Source organism: Amblyomma mixtum, chromosome 7, assembly GCF_055824585.1.
Source record: "Amblyomma mixtum isolate Tamu chromosome 7, ASM5582458v1, whole genome shotgun sequence".
NCBI lineage: Eukaryota > Metazoa > Arthropoda > Arachnida > Ixodida > Ixodidae > Amblyomma > Amblyomma mixtum.
The window spans coordinates 2539558-2553911 of NC_143018.1; the positions used below are offsets into that span (position 1 = coordinate 2539558).

General features: G+C 47.0%; 1 protein-coding gene across 37 annotated transcripts in view; it reads left to right on the forward strand.

Moving 5' to 3' along the window:
- The window catches only part of LOC149334803 (uncharacterized), a 336596-nt gene that overhangs the window by 247161 nt on the left and 75081 nt on the right, over positions 1–14354 (forward strand). For 36 of the 37 annotated variants that reach the window (XR_016283964.1, XM_089551442.1, XM_089551445.1 and 33 more), the window contains 3 exons: positions 537–572; positions 1367–1402; positions 12387–12410. Coding sequence is in view for 36 of the 37 variants with exons in the window: in XM_089551442.1 (XP_089407568.1) it covers positions 537–572; positions 1367–1402; positions 12387–12410 (96 nt within the window). In the remaining variant the exon portion in view is untranslated. The remainder of the gene's footprint in view (positions 1–536; positions 573–1366; positions 1403–12386; positions 12411–14354) is intronic. The other variant, XM_089551426.1, reaches the window with a different exon arrangement.

The following is a 14354-nucleotide window of genomic DNA, read 5'->3' on the forward strand; positions in this document are numbered from 1 at the left end:
ATGAGCATGTGTAATTGGAAGTAACATAACATTATAATTTTGCAGAATTCAGTGCGCGGCAGCTCTGAAGCTACAGAACAGTACTGCGAGGCGTATTAAGCTACAAGACTCTCTAGTTCGCGGCGCTGAGCGAGACTGTGCCGGTACATTGATATTGAAAGTCAGTGGCTAGAAATGAGTTTCAGGCACGAATTGTTCGCTTCTTCACAATATTATCTAAAATAATTCACCTTCGTTACATTCCTAGTTTTCCAGCGCACCTAAGGCCATACTGAAATTATCAACAATATTTGGCGAATGAATAACTGAAGGGCACTTAAAAACGATTTCCTTTTTGTGAGATGAATGCGAGCTGATATGGAAGGGCAGAATAAAGTTGCCATAAATGCAAAACGGTGTAGCTAAGAATTTTCTTTTAATGTAATGTTTGTATTCCTTAATTCATGTAACATAAATCGCTTGTATAGCTAATTTGAATAGACTTTGTTGCTTTACTTTCGTGATCAAAACTAACCACCTTCGATTTCCCCCTCCAGCCACGACTACACTAGAGCCAGTGGTTGTGACATCAAGTGAGTAACTATTTCGTATAGTTTGTGTCAATTTCGAGCATGCCCAGAAGCAGATGCGCTAAGAGGATGGTCGGCAGTCGAATGCTCGACTCCAAGTGAAAGGTGATGGAACCGGTGCTGGAACAAGTCTGTATCAATGACTTCATGAAAAGGCCTCAAATGGAGAACAAAACGTGTTGCTTAATAGAATAAAAAGTATTAATGGACAGGCGACTGAAGAAAATGGCTGTAAAGGTTGCAAGTTTATAATAATTTTCCGTCACAGCCACGTCGAGCTAATTGTTTTTCGGCTAGATTGGTAGTTTTCGCAAGCAAATATAGTAGCTAGGTGCACAGCAGCTCTCTTCTTGCTGCAAGCAGAACTTTTTGGGAAATGCGTCCTGCAAAGGGCAAAACTTGCAGAACATGAGTCTCGACAGCTTCCGTGCATGTCCTTGACAAATCGATAGTATCTTTTTTTCCTTTCCCCAAGGCATTTTGAGGGGTCATAAATTGTCTTTGTTGAATTTAAACCGCAGTCATTTCATTTAGATTCATTGCCATTTACTACCTGCTAACATACTGATTTGCCGCTACAAACGAAATGTAGTAATACTTGGTTTGTCCTGATGTTCTTAATAAATCGACGCTGAACTTCCGTAACCATGTGATATTTTTTATGCGTCTTGGAACTGATGCTCGTTATTTATCATAGCGGCCGCTTTACGAGTGTGCGCTTGGAGTTTCCTTGCATGCACTGCTGCTTAAGTGGCATTTGGTGCTCAAAATTAACCACCTTCGATCTCCCCCTCCAGCCACGACTACGCCAGAGCCAGTGGTTGTAACATCAAGTGAGTAACTTTTTCGTATAGTTTATATGTGAATTTCGAGCATGCTCTACTATGCGTGGAAACAAGGTCATCTATTTGTTTCAATTTTTTCCCGGATCTGAGGGAAGGCGTCCCACTCGACAAACGACCGGCGTTAGCTTGTGCATTTATAAGGGCCGGCGGCAAATAGGATGAAGCCCCGTTGTTGCATACCGAGCCAGAGCTCTCTAACCTTGACACATTCTCTCTGGTACCTTAAAAGAGCGTGATAGGCATTAAGGTCCCCCATTACCCCCACCGCTTGTTTATTGGAAATGCGCAGTTTTCTGAAGACGACACCCTAAGCGCGTTATTCTTTGTTTAGTGCGGTATATATTCAGCACAAACAGGCTGGCCCGAGTCCCGTGTCCTGCGCGATATCCACTGTTCCTTTTCTCGAGGGTGGTAACTCCAGCCTTCTCGCCAGAGGTACTAAAAGGTAGAATTCCCTACAGTTCCACTTCAACAGTTTACACGATTGTCTGTTGTCCTTATGTTGCCTGGCCATTTTGTAGTTCTTGAAAGACTATCATAAAAACGTCCGTCTACTGTCTATAGTCTGCCGAACGTACTGATGGTTAATAGCTCGCTTCCTAGCCTCTGAAGAACGAGAACAGTGGACAGAATTTGCGCATGAGTTTTGTTACCTGTCGCCCGAATTATGGAGCCAATTTTGTCATCCACTCTCTTGAATAACACTGCAAGCGTGAGCTCGGGCTGCGTTTTGTCGCACGCTAGGTGAGAGCGAATTCTCGGAGCTCCGGAGAACCCCAACTGCGCATGCGCGAGGAGCGAGTGTGGGATTTACTCCGTAATTTCGTTTCCTCAAATGCAAGCTTCATTTTCTTTATTAAGGCCCCTCTTTCTCTTTTCTTCTTTCACTCGGACTTCCTTCCTGCATGGTGCGGTTCAGGTTTCCATCGACATGAATTGCTGCGCCATTTCCTCTCCTCAAAAACGTTGCGTTCAAAGGGCAAGGCATCGCGCCGAACGGGTGGTGGTGTTTCATGGACTCCCTGACAGCGCTACAACACGCTGTCGCGTTCCACTCCTAATGGCGAAGCTTAAGCGTCATTAATTAGCAGTTAATTAGTGTGTACTCAGTAATCAGTAATTAGCCATTGATTAGTAAATTGTGATTAATAATTAGTACATATATGTGACATCATCCGGTGGTGACGTCACCAGTGCCACACAGGCAGTCAGAATGGTGCGGAAAGCGCCGTCTTGTTCTTCAGTGACGACGCCGATGGCGATCACGCTCGGGAGATCGAGTGTCCCCTGGATTTGGACACAGCCCTGGAACTGCTGTGCCCCTGGAACTGCAGCGCGCCCTGCATTCTGAACGGCTCCTGTAGCCGAAACGGTCCTTTGACCCGAGACGAGAGAAAGAGACTGAGCGGCCCTCGTCCTCTCTGGTCCTAGGTCGGCTCCACCGGTCGGATGTCTTTGTGATGAATTTTCCACCTTGTCTTGGGTCTTTTTTTCCCACTGGCGTTGCTTGATCATATACGGACTCTTGTAGGTGTCACATTTTTGTTGCCTAATTCATGTCGCTTGCCATAGACAACACACACAGGTTCACACCAGTGGTCTGTCGGTAGGTTGTCCATGCCACATCCTCTACACTTGAGCGCGCCTGGGTTCGGGCACAATCTTCGTGATGTCCTTGCTTACTTTCCGCTGCTGAGGGGTAGCGGAAAAAGCTTGCGGAGGAGGGCAGCCGGCCCGTTGGGGCAGAGAAACGACACATGTAGGACCAGTGGGCGGAGCGTCTTCTGTGAAGGCGGGCTTCAAGCGGTCGATTGAAATGGTGTCAGTGCGCCCATGAATGTCCACGATGAAGAATTTCGGTGTTCTTTAGTGCGCGGAATAGGCCGTCGTAGGGGCGCTGAAGCGCCTTGCGGACGGAGTCTCGGCGAACAAAGACGGCAGAAATGGCGGAGCTGAGTCACGTAATCGGTAGGGTCGGGACTTGTGGACGAATCGGTGGATTCGAAAAATTCACCAGGAAGACGCAGGGGCGAACCGAAGACAAGTTCTGCTGGAGTGCAATGTAAATCTTGTTTTAGCGTAGCACGGAGGCTGAGCAGAATCAGTGGTAGGAATGCAGTCCAGTGTTTAGTGTCGAGTTGGGCTTTGAGGGACGTTTTTAGGGGACGATGGAAACAATCTATCATGACGTTGGCGATGGGATGGTAAGCAGTAGTTCTGATTCGTGAAGTGCCAAGTAAATTCGTAAGGTGATTAAAACGAGAAGATTCAAACTGGGCGCCACGGTCGGTGGTGATGGTCGAGGGAACCCAGTACTGGGAGACCCAACCGGCGACGAATGTTCTGGCGATGGTGTCACTGGTGGCGTCAGGCAGAGGGAACGCTTCGGGCCAGCGAGTAAACCGATCGATGCAAGTAAGGAGGTATGTGTGTCCAGCGGAAGGTGGCCAGGAACCCAAGATATCGATGTGGACGTTGTCAAAGCGGGCTGGCGGCGGAGGGAACGAGCCGAAGGGAAAGGTCGTGTGTCGCTGAGTTTTACTGCTGGCAAGCCAGGCAGGCACGGGCCCAGGCGCTCACGTCCTTGTTGATGCCGGGCCAGAAATAACGTTTTGTGAGAAGATGCTGCGTGGCGCGAATTCCGGAATGGGAAAGGCAATGGAGAACCAGCGCTCCAGGGTCCTTGCGAAGGTCCATAACTTCCGAGTCGTGTTGCTGTGCTTTTGCGTGGGCGGCAAAGTCGATGTTCGGTGATGGAGCAGCAGAGGCGAGGGAAGCAGTAACACGCGACAGAGCGTCCGCCGGGGCATTGTCGAAACCCTGCACATGTCTGATACCGGTCGTGAATTCTGCCACGTACGAAAGGTGACGAATTTCGCGAGGCGAGAATTTACCGCTCCCCGATTTCATGGCGAAAATGAGGTGTTTGTGGTCGGTGACGATGTGAAACTGCCGACCTTCTAAGAGGTGCTTGAAATGACGCACGGACATGTACATGGCAAGAAGTTCACGGCCGAAAGTTCTGTAGCGGCTTTCGGCAGCGGAAAACTTGTCAGAAAAAAGGTAGAGGACTCCAAGCACCATCCACAAGCACCATCCACGAGCTGATGTAGCACGGCTCCAACGCCGGAGTCGGAGGCGGCGGTCATGAGGCGTAGGGGTGCATCAGGGCGCGGATGGGTAAGGAAGGCGAGGTCGGAGAGTTTCGCTTTGGCGGCCCGGAAAGAATCCAGAGCAGCTGAAGAGCACGTGAGATGTGCGGAGTTTGTTTTCTTGCCTTGAAGCAGGTCTGTCAACGGTTTGAGGAGTGCACCACAGTGAGGGATAAAACGGCGATAAAAATTGATAAGGCCAAGAAATTCACGGAGTTTGCGGACTGAGGCAGACTGCGGAAAGTCTTGAATGGCCTGGACTTTTGATGGGAGAGGCCGGATGCCGGAGCGGTTGACACGATGACCAAGGAAGTCAAGCTCAGACTTGCCAAGTTCACATTTTGCTCTGTTGATGATCAGGCCGTAATCAGAGAGCCGTTGAAATAGCTGCCGGAGGTGTTGCAAGTGCTGCTCTGTGTCGTGGATGCATACAAGATCATCGATGTAGGCCATGCAGAAAGGTAGAACCCGTGTAACTGTCAACGAAGCGTTGAAACGTCTGGCGAGGGTTACGGAGGCCAAATGGCACGCGGAGGTACTCGAAAAGGCCGAATGGTGTCATGATTGCACTTAAAAACGATTCCCGTTTTGTGAGATGAATGCGAGCTGAGGTATGGATGGCCAGAGTAAAGTTATAAATCCACAAGGGATCGCCAAGAATTTTCTTAAACGGAATGTAATGTAATGTTTGCATTCTTTAATTAATGTAAAATATATCTCCAGAAACATGCTGACATTTGGTGGCATTTGGTGTCCCTAACAAACTTCGATCTCCCCCTCCAGCCACAACCACGACAGAGCAAGTGGTTGAGACATCAACTGAGTAACTTTTTTGTATAATTTATATATGTGAATTTTGAGCATGCTCTACTATCCGAGTACACAAGGTAGCTGTTGCAAACGCTGAAAGACCCTTCAATATACTTAAATTTATTGTTACTTAAATTATTGTTACTTATTTATTGTTACCTACTACTTGTTACTTAAATATACTTAAATTATTTGTTAGGAATTGAACTTCGTTCCCAAATTTGTCACCAACAAATTTAAGGAATGAATAACTGGAAGGCACTTAAAAACGATTCCCGTTTTGTGAGATGAATGAGAGCTGAGATGGAAGGCCAAAAAAAGTTGTCATAAATCCACAAGGGATCGCCAAGAATTTTCTTAAACAGAATTTAATGTAATGTTTGTATTCTTTAAATAATGTAAAATATATCGTCATAAACATGCTGAGATATTCAAATCAACACCTTGTCTGGCGACTTTCAATGGACTTTGTTGTTATACTTTAAACCCTTTTATTGCGTGCACAATGCTTCTTAAGTGGCATTTGGTGTTCCTAACTAAACCTCCGATCTCCCCCTCCAGCCACAACTACAACAGAGCCATCAAGTGAGTAACCTTTTTGTATAGTTTATATATGTGAATTTAGAGCATGCTCTACTATGCGAGGACACAAGGTACCTTTTGCAAATGCTGAAAGAACCTTCAAAATACATAAATTCTTTATGCTTTCCATTTGCTTCAATATTTTTGTACATTAGAGCTTTTCAAGGAGCATTACATGAGACAGGTTTGCAGAACTTAGGTTTTCAGACAACTAGCAGTTTTGAAAAAAGAAGTGGTATGCCCAGAAGCAGATGCGCTAAGAGGATGGTGCTGTCGAATGCTTGAATCAAAGTAAGTCAATGGCACCGGCGCTGGGACAAATCTATACAATGATTTTATCAACATGCCTCAAATGGAGAACAAAACGTGTTGCCTAATATAAAATTGCTTCAAGGAGTATTGATGCATTGGCAACTGAAGAAAATGGCTGTAAAGGTTGCAAGTTTATAATTATTTTCCGTCAGAGCCACGTCGAGCTAATGGTTTGTCGCCTAGCTCGGTAGTTTTCGAAAGCAACAATATAGTAGTTAGGTGGACAGCTGCCTATTTGCAAGCACAACTTTTTGCGAAATCCGTCCTTCAGAGGGTAAAACATGCAGAAGAGGCGTCTCCGACAGCTTCGGCCTTTCTCGTCGTACCGATAGCATTTTTTGTCTTCCGAGGCATTTCTAGGGGTCATAAGGTGTCTTTTTTGAATTTGAACCGTAGTCGTTTCTTTCGAATTCATTGCCTTTTACTACCGGCTAACATAGACTTGCGGCTAGTCATATATCGTTTGTCCTGGTGTTTTTTTATTAAAACGACACTGCACTTCGTAACCATGTGATATCTTTAATGAATCTTTGTACTGATGCCCGTCTTTTATCATAGTGGTCGCTTTACAAGTGTGCACTTGGAGTTTCCTTACGCACTCCTCGATGTCATCTATTTTTGTTGCAATTTTTTCTTGGAACTGACGGAAGGCGTCCCACTCCACGAGCGATCGGCGTCAGCGTATGAGTTTTTAATGTCCAACGGCAATTACCGTTTCCAGTATAAAGTGATCACTTCCTAAACTTAAAAGTTGAGGCTGTCGGTGCCTTCGAGAGTGGTGTTTTGCTTCCTATTCATAAAGATGGTATCTGTTGCGTCAGCCGGCGCAATTCTTGCCGCCCTCTTTACCATTTCCGAGACCGTCTCATTACTGGCCTAATCACGACTTTATGTAGTCCGGGCGTGAGATGAACCTGCTGCGTTTCCATCGAACGCATCGCCATCTTCCTGCTCCCGTTGTTAGCTGGATTCGCAGCCCCTCGCTCGTGATCCTGCTTTCTTCTTGCGTTCGGGCCACCATCCTGGCGTCCCCCTGCCTCATGGCTATACGAGCGCTGCGTTTAGGCTTATCAGTCTTGAACCAACGGGCTTGGATAGAAAATTGCACCCGCGGAAGAGTCTCTCCTTCAACGGCAACTTCTCATATCGATCTCGTATCGCAGTACTGTGCCTCAGGGGCCGGCGACTTGCCTCGCCAGCACCGTAAGGGCAGCGGCGTCCTGAGTCGACGTTAGGCTTAGAGCGGTAATCGACAACCCGCGGAGCCCATGTCAGACGCGTCGGCTCGCCTCGGCCTTGCGGTATCCGTTCTGCAAAAAACTCTCAATGCGAAGAAATTTTTTTGTAGCGACAGCTACACTCCTGTAGCTACGCCAGCTGCTTCGCCTCTTTGCCGTGGTCGCACTTCGCCGTGTTTGTACCTCGGCCGTGGTCGCACCGACCTTGAACCGTTCCTAGCCACCGCCGCGGTGGACACCCGAACCGAACCGACCGGTACAGGAAGAGAGGAAGTTGGAGGTAAAGAAGGAAAACAAAGAGGGGTCGTGATGAAGACAATGGAACTTGTATTTGAAAAAAGGAAATTGCGCAGTAACTGTCTGACATCTCTGTGTACACCCGTCTTCCGTTCATACAGGAAGGGTGGAAGTGGGAGTGAAGGAAACAGAAAGAGGGGTCGCAACCAAGCGGCGGGAGACCAACTTTGCAAGCTCCACTCGGCCAGCTGTAGTTATCACGTCACTCCTGGCTTAACTACAGCTAAACCACAGCCAGTTTTTTTCCATCCCCAAAATCCAGTATTATTGTTAAGAGAACTTAGCCCGTGAGTGCAAGTACTGTGGCAACATTTTTATTACCACTGGCGCTCAACGACTATAACGACCACCTGGCCTGTATCGGATGGGTCTACTGCATCTTTGAAAAAAACTTATTAGCTTTGGTTTACTTCAGTGATTTTTTCGAACTGTTTCCAGTATCTTAGTTCGCTTTGGAATTTCTTTTTTATCAGCAGAATTACAGAAAAAAAACTTTCTACACCTGTCACTACCGCCACTTAGCTTAAAGCACAGTTGAGGGTGTCCACTGTTCCAAGAGGGCAGTATCAATACCTCCTCGCCTTACCTCTGGTTCAGGTGTCCACGAGATGTGGACACCTCACCCTGACCTCACCCTGATCTGCGAGCTCTGTTCTCCATTAACAATTGCCACTGCTGTTGTGCCCTATGAAGATTTGTAAGCGAAAACTACACTACGCACTGCGGAAAGAGCGGGAGCTTCAGAAGCCTAAGAAAGGCGCACAACTGGGCCCAAGGAGAGTGGACACACTATTAGCGCTTTATGAAGAGGAATAGCTTCGAAAGGGGTGGAGAGGCGCGTAACTGGCTGCCTGCGAAAGTGGACAGCTTAATCGCGCTTAAAGCTATTAAACGAATGGAGCGCGGCAGCTGAGAAAGCAAAGGAAAGGCGCATAGCTATCCCCCACCCCCACCCTCTTCCTTGGGACTGTGGACACCTTCGTCGCGCTTTATGGTTCAAAACCGATGTGTGCGACAGCTGCCAAAGCAAAAGAAAGGCGCATAACACCCCCCCCCCCCCCCCCTGGGACAGTGGACACCTTAGACGCGCTTTGCGCTACGAAACCAATGAAGAGCCTGAACCTCAAAAGCAAAAGAAAGGCGCATATGTGGCCCTCTCGGACAGTGGCGACCTCAGTCGTGGTTTAAGTTGTGTCGGTAGTGACACATGCGAGCTACATGTGTCTGCATTGAGAACACTGTGCCAGAAATGTATCGCTGAAGCTTGAGGCCTCGGCGTTCATTCTGTTAACAGTCGTTCGCGTTAACGTTTTAGACAGATCATTTTAAGGAAAGGAAGATCGCATACCTAGCTCCCTGGGTGTGGGCAGCAGGTTAATATTGTAGCAGATAAGCGGCAGTACACACCAGCGTTCTTTGGGTGAGCAAACTCTCGCGATCAGAGGGGGACGCGCTGGATATCCAGTGTCCCGAACGCAATAAACGTTAAGACGCGAACGCGCGTATAGTTGACCTATGCACCATAGATTCCGCTCTGTAATCAGGTTCAGCAGTTGTTAAACCGGAGCGAATTTCAAGGCGAAAGCCTTTATGGCTCATGCTCGCTGCCTCCCTCCATGCTCGCATTGTCTGTCCGTGCTCGCGGTGTCTGTCCTTGCTCGCGGTGTCCGTCCACGCTCGCGGTGTCGATCCATGGTCGCTGAAATGGTGTCAACTGTGGCCTCTCCGCGCGGCTGCGCTACCTCCTGCGTAATTTGCTTTCCTAAATTCATTTTATTCATTACGGCCCCTCTTTCTGTTTCTTGTTTCACTCTCACTTCCTCCTTTACTCTACAAACGAATGGCTGGCGTCCACCAAGATATGCGAGACAGTTACTATGTAATTTCCCTTCCTCAAATGCAATTTTCATTTCCTTCACTACGGCCCGTCTGTCTTTTTGATTTCACTCTCACTTCAGCTCTTACTATAGGGTGCGGTTCGGTGTCCGCCGGAACGGTTGCTAGGCAACGGGTCATACGGCCGCATCAACAACAGAACAGCGCGATTCAGGCGTCCACTGACCCAGGGAGCCAGTTTGCGCTCTTCCTTTCCTCAAAATGATCGGTGCGTAAAACGTCAACGCCAACGTCATTGAACACGATGAACGCCGAACGGCGACGGCAACGCCGCGAAAAGAGCGACAAGGAGCTGCGCTCTAAAACACTACAATAAAAAAGTGAAAAGTGACCGCAGTCACCAAAGACAATAAAAACCGCAGCCAGAATCACGTAAAAAACGTGGTAGAAATAAAAAAAAATTCTCGAATATAAAGTGGCGTGTTAAAATAAAAAAAAACGTTTCTGCAAGTATTTACTAAAATAGTAAACAACTTGCTTTCAGTTATGTTAAAGCCTTCCTTAAAGGTTACATAAAAAAAGTTTGTGTCCATTTAGGCAGCATTGTGTCGGCAAAAAGTTGGCAGTGGCTTAGCTCTGCTATGCCAGGGTATACGTAGCAGTGTGTGGTTAGGGTGAAGTGTCCACATCTCGTGGACACCTGAACCAGAGGTAAGGCGTATACTGCCTTCTTGGAGCAGTGGACACCTCAACTGTGCTTTAAGCTAAGTGGCGGTTGGTTGGTTGGTAAACATTTATTAAAACAGTCAAGGGGCCCAAGGCCCAGATCTAGCGTATTAAATCCTCCTAAACACCTGACGCTAAGTGGCGGTAGTGACAGGTGTAGGCTGCATGCGTTGGCATTGACAGCGTTGTGCAAGAAACGCGGCGCTGAAGTCATAGGACGTCGGCTTTCGTTGTGTTCATTAGCGTTGGCGTTGACAACGTTTTACACTACACTCCGATCATTTTAAGGGAAGGAAGTGAGCATAATGGCTCCCTGGGTCAGTGGACGCCTGAACCATGTTGATAGCTGCCAGAAACGCGACGCTGAAGCCATAGGCCGTCGGTGTTCATTTTTATTGGCGTTGGTGTTTTCGACGTTTTCCACTCCAATCATTGTAAAGAAAGGAAGGCGAGCGCGCGCGGCGAGGCACGCCAGCTGTGCGCAGTGACGTCACTTGCTTCTCGCGCATGAGCAGCACGGCTCTCCAGGACCCACGCGAAAATGCTCAACCTCTGCCAGTGTAGCTCACGGTACAAAATGTGGCATGTCTAAGATGATTGTTGATTATGGCCTAGACTTGCAGCATTAACTTCGCCTTAAGGGCGGGTTGGGCTACGACATTCACGCCTAAACACAGTGTGGGAGCATGCAATATCTGTGCACCAAGTGTCAGCCAATATCGTAGTAATCTATTTTAATGACCCAACTGTGGGCGATTGCTGTCTTCTTACCGGAAAGTAAAAATCAGATGAATTCAGTGTGGAAGAAGGCATTTTCACCAATTTCTTAAACACAAGCGAAGGCCCGCTCTTCGGCCATAATTTGAACTAAGCAGTTCATAAACAGTTAATCATACTGTTCCAAGATTGCTGCAGTTTTTGCGAAAGGGTTATTTTTGCGAGATCAGAGTGAAGGTTTCTTTTTGAGAAACACTGAGGGTTTCAGTCGTCCATCGGCATCGAAACAGTGATCTTCCTAGCCAAATGTCAGCTGAATCATATAACGTTGTTGCAATTGTATCCCCTTTTTCGAAGGCCGTTAAATAGCCATCAGAAAACACGTAAGACGATGCCTGTAACATGGACTTTGTTCTGATATGATAGTGTCCACGATGCATAGGTCATCTATTGACAGCATCTGTAATGCGCCAGCGATCTGTTCCTTACATAGCCGTCAGCCCACGGAGCCTGTTGCAATGCATACAGCAACAGAGCGAGAGTCGCACTGCAGGATACTACGCTCGTTACTCCGGCGACTCACCTGGGATAAGCACGTGTGCGACAGAAGTTGAAAATCTAGCGGAAGAAAGGAGTTCTTATTTAAATACACCAAGGAATTGGAAGCGACCTACCATTGCAATTTTTCTATGTGGTGCAAACATTCCCAGAAAGTTCCGCACATTAGATTTCTAGTCTTATTCATGCCTTTCAAAGTATGGCAATGAGTAATTAATGCTTGTTTGGAGCAGGCTATGAGGGACAAAAGCATTATAGAAGGCAATGACTAGAAATGAGTTTTAGACATGAATTATTCCCTGCTTCACATTATTAGCTAAAATAATTTACCTGTGTTACAATTCCTAGTTTTACAGCGCAGCTAAGGCCATAATGAAATCTTCAACAAGAGAGATATGTTTATGGCGGTATATGTTACATTAATTAAAGAATACAAACATCACATTAAATTCTGTTTAAGAACTTATTCAGTTATTCATTCCTAAAATTTGTTAGGAATTGAACTTCCACAAGGGATCGCCAAGAATTTTCTTAGACAGAATTATATGTTTGTATTCTTTAATAATGTAACATATATCTCCAAAAACACGCTGAGATATTCAAATCAACACCTTGTCTAGCGACTTTCAATGGACACTTCAAGAACACTTTGTTCTTTTACTTTAAACGCCTTTTTTGCGTGCACATTGCTTCTTAAGTGGCATTTGGTGTTCCTAACTAACAACCTCCGATCTCCCCCTCCAGCTACTACCACGACAGTGCCATCAAGTGAGTAACTTTTTTGTATAGTTTGTATATGTGAATTTTGAGCATGCTCTACTATGCGAGGAAACAAGTTAGCTGTTGCAAACGCTGAAAAAACCTTCAAAATACTTATATTCGTTATGCTTTTCATTTCCTTCATCATATTTGTACATAAGAGCTTTTCAAGGAGCATTACATGAGACAGGTTTGTAGAACTTACTTTAGGTATTCACAAAACTAGCAGTTTCGAAAAAGATGGATTTGGTATGCCCAGAAGCAGATGCGCTAAGAGGATGGTCGGCTGTCGAATGCTTGACTCCAAGTAAAGGTCGGTGGCACCGCTGCTGGTACAAATTTGTAGCAATGATTTCATCAGCACGCCTCAAATGGAGAACGAACCCTGCTGCTCAATAGAGCATTGCTTCAAGAAGTATTAATGGATTGGCTACTGAAGAAAATGCTGCAAGGGCTGCAAGTTTATAATAATTATTGCCCGTCAGAGCCACGCCGAGCTAATGGTTTGTCGCCTAGCTCGGTAGTTTTCGCTAAAAATACAGTATTTAGATACACAGCTCCCTATTTTGCGCTGCAAGCACAGCTTCGGCGTTTTGCATCGCTTGCATGTGCTTGAAATATCGATAGCATATTGTTCTCCCAAGGTATTTCGAGGCGTCATAAGTTGTCTTTATTAAATTTAAACCGTAGTCGTACTGCCGGCTAACATGCAGACTTGCGGCTAGTCATATCGCGTTTGTACTGGTGTTTTTTTTTAATTGTTTTTTGCTAAATTTGTTTTTTTTTTTGCGGAAAGGAAATGGCGCAGTATCTGTCTCACATATCTCGGCAGACACCTGCACCGCGCCGTAAGGAAAGGGAGGAAGGTGGGAGTGAAAGAAGGAAGATAGTTGTTGTTATGTTTATGTTTATGGAGTTTAACGTCCCAAAGCGACTCAGGCTATGAGAGACGCCGTAGTTAAGGGCTCACGAAATTTCGACCACCTGGGGTTCTTTAACGTGCACTTACATCGCAGAGTACACGGGCAGAAAAAGGTGCCATAGTGGAGGTCTCCGGAATGATTTCGACCACCTGAGGATCTTTAACGTGCACTGACATCGCACAGCATACGGGCGCCTCCTGCGTTTCGCCCCCATCGAAAGGCGGCCTCCGCGGCCGGGTTCGAACCCGGGTACTCCGGCGCGGTAAACGGGCGCCATACTACTGAGCCACCCAATAAAACGAGACTGCCCGTCATTTACCACAATTGTCGCGTTACGAGTGTGCACTTGGAGTTTCCTTACGCACTCCTCGAAGTCCTGTATTTTTGTTGCAATTTTTTTCCCGGAACTGACGGAAGGCGTCCCACTCCCCGAATGATCGGCGTCAGCGTGTGAGTCATTATGGTACAACGGAAATTACCGTATCGAGTGTAAAATGATCACTTCCTAAATTTCCTTAAAAGGTGAGGCTGTCGGTGCCTACGGGAATGGTGTTTTGCTTGTTATTCATAAAGATGATGTCGTCTGTTGCGTCAGCCCCGAGACCGTCCCATTGCTGCATTCCGACCGCTTTTGATATCCTCCCTTTGGCCTAATCACCACTTTATGTAGTCCGGGCGTGAGACGAACCTGCTGCGTTTCCATCGAACGCATCGCCATCTTCCTCCTCTCCTTCTTAGCTGTGTTCGCAGCCCCTCGCTCGTGACTCTTTCTTCCTGCGTTTGGGCCACCATCCTGGCGTCCCTCTGCCTCATGGCTATCGTTCGTACGAGCGCTGCGTTTACACATCAATCTTGAACCAACGGGCTTGGATGGAAAATTGCTTCCGCGGAAGAGTCTCTCCTTCGCCGGCAACTTCTTATATCGATCTCCTATCGCAGTACGGGGCCTCAGGGGCTGGCGACTTGCCTCGCCAGCACCGTAAGGGCAGCGGCGTCCTGAGTCGACGTTAGGCTTAAAGCGGTCATCGAA